Source organism: Trachymyrmex cornetzi, unplaced genomic scaffold (assembly GCF_001594075.2).
Source record: "Trachymyrmex cornetzi isolate Tcor2-1 unplaced genomic scaffold, Tcor1.1 scaffold371, whole genome shotgun sequence".
Classification (NCBI taxonomy): Eukaryota; Metazoa; Arthropoda; class Insecta; order Hymenoptera; family Formicidae; genus Trachymyrmex; species Trachymyrmex cornetzi.
Genome location: NW_017298440.1, coordinates 22,941 through 31,877, shown reverse-complemented (window position 1 = coordinate 31,877; position 8,937 = coordinate 22,941). Strand labels below are relative to the sequence as shown.

General features: G+C 34.0%; 2 protein-coding genes across 5 annotated transcripts in view; one reads left to right on the top strand and one right to left on the bottom strand.

The window, feature by feature from the left end:
* Window positions 1-1,277, bottom strand: part of LOC108763632 (solute carrier family 25 member 38) — a 4,908-nt gene extending 3,631 nt beyond the window's left edge. Inside the window, exons 1-2 of one of the 2 annotated variants that reach the window (XM_018511429.1) lie at window positions 1,143-1,277; window positions 790-849 (exon numbers count right to left, since the gene is read on the bottom strand). In XM_018511429.1, coding sequence (XP_018366931.1) covers window positions 790-849; window positions 1,143-1,196 — 114 coding nt within the window. In that variant the 5' untranslated portion in view covers window positions 1,197-1,277. The remainder of the gene's footprint in view (window positions 1-789; window positions 850-1,142) is intronic. The other variant, XM_018511430.1, reaches the window with a different exon arrangement.
* Window positions 1,278-2,948: 1,671 nt separating this feature from the next.
* Window positions 2,949-8,937, top strand: part of arr (low-density lipoprotein receptor-related protein 6) — a 10,649-nt gene continuing 4,660 nt past the window's right edge. For 2 of the 3 annotated variants that reach the window (XM_018511423.1, XM_018511421.1), the window contains exons 1-6: window positions 2,949-3,014; window positions 4,215-4,979; window positions 5,407-5,801; window positions 6,423-7,057; window positions 7,422-7,589; window positions 7,907-8,191. In XM_018511423.1, the coding sequence (XP_018366925.1) occupies window positions 2,951-3,014; window positions 4,215-4,979; window positions 5,407-5,801; window positions 6,423-7,057; window positions 7,422-7,589; window positions 7,907-8,191 (2,312 nt within the window). In that variant the 5' untranslated portion in view covers window positions 2,949-2,950. The remainder of the gene's footprint in view (window positions 3,015-4,214; window positions 4,980-5,406; window positions 5,802-6,422; window positions 7,058-7,421; window positions 7,590-7,906; window positions 8,192-8,937) is intronic. The other variant, XM_018511422.1, reaches the window with a different exon arrangement.

Sequence of the window (8,937 nt, the reverse complement as noted above, 5' to 3'; positions counted from 1 at the left end):
TGTAGGCAATAGTACATGTAGGCAAAAGTAATCCCGTTTCTAAAATTTTTATTTGTGCGCAAAAGCGCATGTAGGCAATAATACATGTAGGCAATCAAACTGTAGGCAAAAGTGATGTAGGCAAAAGGTACTGTAAGTAATCGATTTGTAGGCAAAAGCAACCATCTCATAATTTATTAATAAATCGTTTGATGATTTATCGGTTGCCTTGTTGCTCTTTGTCAACTCCTTCGCGGGAGGTCTGTGAGTTGATTTATCTCTATTAATAATTTTTAAACGTTCTCTTTAGTAAATTATTTCTACGAACGTTACGTTATAAAATTATATTTTAATTCTATGAATAGAAGAAAATAATCATTTCTGAAAAGTGTTTTAACGTGCTGTGCAACGATAGAGCTTTCCTTAATTCCGTCATTGCAAAAATCTTAAGATAAGACATATTTGCCTGAAGATATACAGGTATAAAATTATTCCATGTAGAACACGAAATTATAATAAGGGGTTAAGTAAGAATTTATAAGTGGAAAATAAGTTCATAATGACATCCTACGGTATCATTCTATCATTTTATGTTCTACCTGGCATATTGTATAAAATATTTCGTAATAACAATAGTATTTGTTTTTGCGTCAAGACGTCTCAAAAGGAAGTGTATAAATATTTTTTATCCATGTAGGTAATGTTTATTTAAATACGTATGTGAAATAAATTCGAGATATAAATTTACGAGTCAATTGTAAACGTAAGACTCCTATAAATCAGTTTTCAACAAAAATTTGAGATACTTACAGTTCCCAGAGCTTCCATGATTGTATAATTTGGAAACTTATATTCACTGCCGAATATTTGCTATAATCAAATTTTACGATCCAAAAGGTATATATTCAAATATTCACAAAATTACAATCAAAATAAAAAAAAAATACTAAAAATTTTCCAATCAGATCTAATCTGTTAATCAATGTGATCTATTAATCATTTATACTCGGTTATTAAATTCAATCAATTTTTACTTGTTTCATAATTAATGACAAACACGATTGTTTATTTGAAAGATGGAAAAATTTTCCTTTCTGTAAGATCTCTTTGTAATGCTGATGCGATACTGAATCACATTTGAAACGTGCACCGGCTATACTTACATCCCTGTTTATCTTTGTTTCTCCACTGTCGAGGTCAATGGGATGACCCTGCATATCAGGGCATGCTCGTGCCAGATAAAGTTTCCAGGCTTATCGGCTGACGAAACGTGATTTAAACGCGACTTCATTCGAAAACGTGAGATGTACTTTATGCCGACGTAGGTCAATTCTCATTAGATGACCCTGTGTTTTTGTTCTTCCAATCCAAGCAAAAACGGTCTGATTCACTCTTCGTTGAAGTTTTGCAGTGGAGAGATATGGGATGATCGAGTACGTTTTTTTCCACTGAAATCGTCTGCGTCTGTAAATCATAGAATTAATTAATATTTATAATCTTTGAGACATTGAGAAAAAAAAATATAACTCTAAAAAGTCACAAAATTATGAAAATAGAATAACAGAAGTAGTGATTATGTGAAAAAGGTTCTTGTAAATGATGTTTGGATACATCTGCATCTTCAAGTTGTGGTTGCCTTCAAATTACGAGATAAAATTAACGTTTTGAATGCATTTTTCTATGAGACACATTTTTTTCAAAAGTATATTCTAAATGAATCAAAAAGAGAAAATTAAAATTGCTAAATACAATCTATGAGATCTTTCATTTTATCGAGAGTTATCTTTGAAGGAATTAAAGCAATTTTTCACGCAATTTATTTGTGAATTAATTTTGTCAAAATTACAGAAAAAAGCAATCAACAGTAATATGTTTAAACATAAAAATATCACAGCTGATAAAACTGTATCAGAATAACAGATAAGAACAACGGAAGCTAACATATAGTCAGAATATTTGGGAAGCTCGAATGATGATTGTGAAAGAGCAGTCCTTATTGCGTAATTATTTAATCATGAATATTTGTCTTCTAAAGGTCAAGGAGTTAATCGTATATCTTGAAAATTACAAAAGTTAGCAAATTCACAGGTGCTGACTAATAAAATGATCAATATTTTGAAGAATTTGCTTACTTTTATAATTTTTACCTCATTTCAAGATACACAATTGAAACAGTCTTAACTGAAGCTGAAATGTCAATGGCCTAGTTTACACTTTACACCCAACGACCTGACCTATACCCTAACCTTTCCTTTTACCTCACCTAAGGGCTAAGACAGGTCTCGAACGGAGACCCCAATACGTTTTAGGTCCGTCTACAATACACGGAGTAAGAAATAAGAGTAAGAAATTGACCAATCACAGTTGAATGTGAGAAGAATAATCGACTGTGATTGGTCAATTTCTTACTCTTACTTCTTACTCCGTGTATTGTAGATGACGCCTTTAAGCCCATGCCCGTCTACAATGCACGGAGTGTATTGTAGACGGGCCTTGACACATACAAGAACGTAAGGCCGTAACACGCAAGCAGTAAGTGAATTGACCAATCACAGTAGAGACCGTAAGGCCAATAGCGAATCCATACATTGGATTCACTACTGGCCTTACGGTCTCTACTGGATTGGTCAATTCACTTACTGCTTGCGTGTTACGGCCTTACGTTCTTGTATGTGTCATGGGCTTAAGTATTTTCGAATAATATCGAACGTTGATAAAACAGTGCACCCATGAATCTCATGGAGTTTGAAACGGGAGACGCCACCGCTGGAGTCTGGAGCGCCTTGGAGCCAAGCTGCCAAGACAGCTCCACAGTACAAATGGCCGGTGATGCGAGGAATAACGGATGTGATAAGATCGTTAAGGGACTGCTCTATCATTCATACGGCGACGAGATGATCGTAGTTGCGAACGCGATTTTACCTCGACCGAGAATACGTGAAACTTGCAGCTAGGATAATTAATCCTCGCCATGATCACGTGGAACGCGTGGCTCGCTATCGCTTGCTTTCTCTGCGGCTTTTTTTCTTGCGATGGTAAGTGGCATCGATGCTCAATCCGTCATGATCTTTCATTCTTCCTCTTCTAAAATGGATATCTTTGAGACTAGTTCTTTTTCGCCTTCTTTTTTGATCTTTTTCCTTTTTTTCCCGATTTTATATTTTTGTGCTGCTGTCGTCTGTGCACAGTTTTCCATGTGTGTTTTGCTTGCATTATGTATGCATGTACGTTGTGTGCGTTTGTTTATTATGGCTGCGTTCGTTTTGTCGCTCACAACACTTGTGAGTATCAATTATCCTTGTTTATGGCCGCAGCACACACTCTTGCATAACGCATAATACATAGTGCATAATGAAATCAACCAATCGAAATTCTTCTTTTCCATGGAATGAGAGGAAAGGAAAGCTTCTGATTAGTTGATTCGCTTATGCACTATGCGTTATGCGTTATGCAAAAGCTTGTGTTTCTGGACCCTTAATATTTACTAAACAAGGATGAAACAACGCTTAAAGCGTGTGAACGCCAAAGCGAACACAGCCTATGCTTCATCTCTTTCTTTTTCTCTTTTCTTTTTTTAAATCGTAGCGGCGTTTTTGTTTTTATTTTTAGTTTTTTAACTTTATGGGTTTATTTTTTTTAAGTATATAATAATTAATGAAATAAAGTAATTATTAAAGATTGAAAATTAAGTCAGTCTTTCCTACTGAAAAAAATCATGTCACACAACAGTCGCATGATGAAATTATGTAATTAAAACATGTAAATCATGTAACGGAATGTTCCAAATCAGTTCGTGATGTTAAAAGTATTTTGAAAAGTTACATGATGTTATGTTCTTTTTTCTTCTATTTCCATCATTCAATTCTTTAAAATACGGTAACTATAAAATCACATAATGGATGAAATTATTTTTAATATCATGTGATTTTTCAAATTACATCGTTTAAAAAAATCACGTACTGATTTGGAACAATCCATTCCATGATTTATATGTTTTAATTACATGATTTCATCAACTAACGTTGTAACATGATTTTTTTTAGTAGGGTTTTTTAAGACACTGGCTCAATTTTTACTTCTTAATGTAAGATTCCACTCTAAAGAATGTAAAGAGTTGATAGTTCAGTGACGAGGACATATTAAGTTTGAGCCCAAGATTAATTAAGTCAAAATTTTTTAAGTGAGTCAATTATTCTTAAACTAAATATTATATTGTTAATATTATTATTTTTTAGGCTCGCCTCTACTTTTATTTGGTACTCATAAGGACATCAGGGTGGCCAATATATCTCGCAGCAACAAGGTCAACATTATCATCAAGGACTTATCAGAAGGTGCGTCTCTGGATTTCTTCTATGAGCTTGAGCTGATTTGTTGGTCCGACAGCAGTTTGGAGATGATACAGTGCATTCGCTATAATGGCACGCACACTGGCGAGAAGATAACAGTAGTGAACTCCAGTTTGATATCTCCCGATGGTCTCGCTTGCGATTGGTTTACGGATAAACTGTACTGGACGGATGGTGAGAAGAACAGGATTGAGGTGACCAGCATCGACGGCCGTAACAGGAAGGTTCTCTTCTGGAATGATATTTATCAGCCGCGTGCAATCGCCTTGGCCCCCATGGAAGGATACCTATTCTGGACCGATTGGGGCGATGTGCCTAAGATTGAACGTGCCTCGATGGATGGTGATCCAAATACACGCGAGATCATTGTCTCTGACGACATATTCTGGCCGAATGGCCTGACGATTGATTATGAAAATAGACTCGTCTACTGGGCGGATGGTAGACTACACTTTATTGCTGTAATGGATTATCATGGTGGTAATAGACGCAGATTGGTCAATCGCGACCTGGACTATCCATTTGCCATAACGTTTTTTGATAATCGGCTTTATTGGACCGACTGGAAGACTTGGTGCATCCATTCGTATGACATAACCCAGCCACAATCACATCCACGTGAATTATTTCACGGCGAATATATACCTGGTAGTAAATATATTGTGTATACAGTAATAACTTGAGCAAATATTGATTAAAGTTGTTTTATATTTGATCTTTAGATCAGGCCAATTATATTCTTAACACTTATCTTTAAATCTAGAAGAATTATATAGTGTTCTTTATTTCCTCTAGCTCACTAAATTATATACCTATATTTAAAATTTTTATACGATATTTATTATTTATGTTTATTATTATATATTTTATCTTTATATTTATTAATTCTCCATATAAAATTTAAAGATGTATGAATTATTCGAATATTACTTGAATTAAGTGAGATTTAATTTGATTTGTATTTGAATCTCTTTGAAAGATTCGGAAAATCTTGATTTGCACATCTATAATAAAATTAATATTTATTTTATTTGATATTCTCTATTTTTATTGATTTTTTATTAAATATTATTTTCAGGTGACATTGAAGTCTGGGATGTAAGGAGGCAACCGGGTGGCAATAATCCTTGCAAGCGAAACAACGGCAATTGTTCTCATCTGTGCCTTCTGAGCTCGAAGGAACCTGGTTATAGTTGTGCCTGTCCCACGGGTGTCAAACTGATTGACAAATACACATGTGCCAACAGACCGGAGCAGTTGCTACTAATTGTCCAACGAACCGAAATCTGCCGGATATCCTTGGACTCGCCTGACTATACAAATTTCGTGTTGCCGCTCACTGGCATTAAACATGCAATTGCAATTGACTTCGATCCAGTGGAAGAGTTGCTGTATTGGACTGATGAACAAACAACTGCCATCAGGCGAGCTCCTCTCGATGGAATGAGTCAACAGAATGTGATTTCCACGGAGGTGTGTAATTGTTTCTCTTTTCTTTTTCTCTTTAATGTTTGCATTGGTCTTGAAAATATATTATTTATAACAAAAACATAATATCTTTCAATGCAGCAATGTTCAATTCTTAAATTTTGATTTAATCAAATTAAAATTACACGAATCGTTGCAAAAGTAAACCAGTATTTTTTTATATATCATACAGATTTATAAATAGTTGCCAAAAAATCTTTTATAAAATGTTTAAAAAAGTTTGTAACAAACAAAGCTTTTACATATTTTTCAAAAACAAATTCTTGAAGGATATAAAAGTACTGAAATATTATATGAATTCTTTTATTAAAAAGAAAATAAATCTTCGAGTTTTTTTGTTTATTGAAAATAATATCTTTTAAAATATATATTTTTAATTTCTTAAAATTTTGAATTTTTTACAATTTACTGTTTTTGTCTAATTGTTTTCTGTTTATATGTTTCAACAGAACTGACAAGAAGTGTGCATGCTGGAATTACACACAAATTTTTTGACGAAATTGTTAATATTACAGATAAATTAAAGAGACTTTTAGAGCAAACAAGCCATTATATTTTTGCGTTATATACTGGAATTATTATAATTCTATCTTTTGATTCTTGCAGGTGGCGAATCCAGACGGTATTGCGATAGACTGGATCGCTCGCAATCTCTATTGGACCGATACCGGGACCGATCGGATCGAAGTGGCGCGACTAGATGGGAAATATCGGCGTGTGCTGGTGAATGAAGATCTATTCGAACCACGAGCAATTGCGCTCGCACCTGAGCATGGCTGGATGTTCTGGACCGATTGGAGCGAAAAGCGGCCGAAAATTGAGCGCAGTAATCTGGACGGCAGCGAGCGTATATTGCTGATCACCAAGGACATTGTCTGGCCAAATGGTATCGCTTTGGACCTTGAGCGCAATAAGATCTATTGGTGCGACGCGAAGACCGACAAAATCGAGGTGTCTAATATGGACGGTACTGATCGGCGTGAAGTTATCACCGATAATCTGCCACATCTGTTCGGTCTCACCTTACTGGGCGATTATTTGTATTGGACCGATTGGCAGCGTCGCAGCATCGATCGGGCGCACAAGCTCACCGGTGGCGAACGTGAAGTCATTGTCGACCAGGTACCCAATGTAATGGGGATCAAGGCCATACATCTTGGCAAAATGAACGCCAGTAATTCTCCGTGCGCCCGTGACAATGGTGGATGTAGTCATCTCTGTTTTAACAGACCTAACAACAGGTGTATATTGCAGGAATTATTCGAATATTTTTCTGCAAGATTTGCTGAAATTGTTGCGGATAGATAGGAGATAAAAATTTAATATTGTGTGAAAAGAAATAATTAACTACTTACTTTGTTGTTTAATGCTTTTAATATTCAAAAGTATTAAATAATTTTTAGTATTAAAATTGGATTTCTGTAAGGAGAGACTTTTATTAGGGTAGAGAATCATATTTTATATTAGAGCAAAGAATCATACTTTTCACATCACGCTATATATTGAAGTAAATTAGTTTTTCTAAGGAAGATTAAAGTAACGAATATGTAAATTAAATGACAATTTGTTTACGAAAAATTGTAATATAAAATTAAAAATATTCAGGTACGTCTGCGCCTGTCAGATGGGCTACGAATTGACAAAGGATAAGCGCACGTGTGTTGTGCCGGAAGCGTTCCTACTATTTTCTAGGAGGGAGAATCTTGGTCGAATCAGTATTGAGAACATTAACAATGATAATATCATACCTGTCACTGGTATCAAAGACGCTAGGTTAGTATAGTTGCAACATTAAAGTGAATGTTAAAGTAAGATTAGATTAAAACATTAAAAATGTTCATTAAACTTTTCGAAAAATTATAAGAACGACATTTATATATATATATAAAAATAGATATTTTTTTCACTAGAAGTTTTATACCTAATTAATTTATTTTTTTCTTCAAAAAGGATTTCTTGAAGCGGTTATGATTTTTTAAATTTTGTTATTTATATCAAGATTTAATTCAATTTTTGAGACAAGCTATTTTATTTCACACTCAACTATACTTTTTGATAAACATACGTATTGTATTTTTTGCTCTTTCTAGCGCTATAGACTTTGACTTGTCCGAGAATCGCATTTATTGGACAGATGTTAAGCTAAAAACCATTACACGTGTCTTTATAAATGGATCAGATATTGAAAAAATAGTCGATCTCGGTCTAGAATCGCCAGAAGGTATTGCGTTTGATTGGATCGCGCACAATCTCTATTGGAGTGATACTGTCACGCGTAGAATAGAGATGATAAGAATAGAAGGAGGCAGCAGGAAAATACTTTTATGGCAAAATCTTCTCGAGCCCAAGAATGTGGCTGTGGATCCTGAGAGAGGGTGAGTTTTGTGTTTCTATTCTGCTATTACCTTTAAATTAAATTTTACATAATCTTTATAGTTTCATAGCTTGGTTTCTATTTATTTATTTCCGTTTTGTTTTCCATTGATATTTAAATTAATAAATACTTATTTTTTAAATGAATAAAGTTAACAAACATGGCAAAAAGATGAGAGAAACGATATCTCTCTTCAGATATACAGGGTGAATGTTAATGCATGTCCCTACCTTTTACCATGAGTGAGTTATCGACCGCAGCTGTGATTATCTAAATGGTGCATAGATGGTTAGATCGCACATACGTGCTGAAGGATCGAATGCGATGTACAGACAAATTAAAAACTCATGCAGTAAGTTAAACAATATCATATTATTGAAGCAATGCATACTCAAATAGCACAGACGATCACTCTAAACACTAAAAATAAATTTATTTTTTAAAATTCTTTCTTGGAATTTATGAAATCTTTCCAATCTCTTTCTCTTCTTTTCTTTTCTCTCTCTCTCTTCTTCTTTTCTTCTTCTTTTTCAAATAAACTGAAAAAATCTTTTTAAAGAAGATTTTGTAGAAGAGCATAAAAATGTTATTTATTCGAAAAAGTGCTCAAAATGAGTGGGAAGGGATATTTAGCTAGTATACATTTACAAGTATAAAAATAATAACATAAAATATTAGTATAATACATATGTTCGTATCTCAGGCAGCACACGATATTTATAAAATATTTACAAAATATTTGTAAGA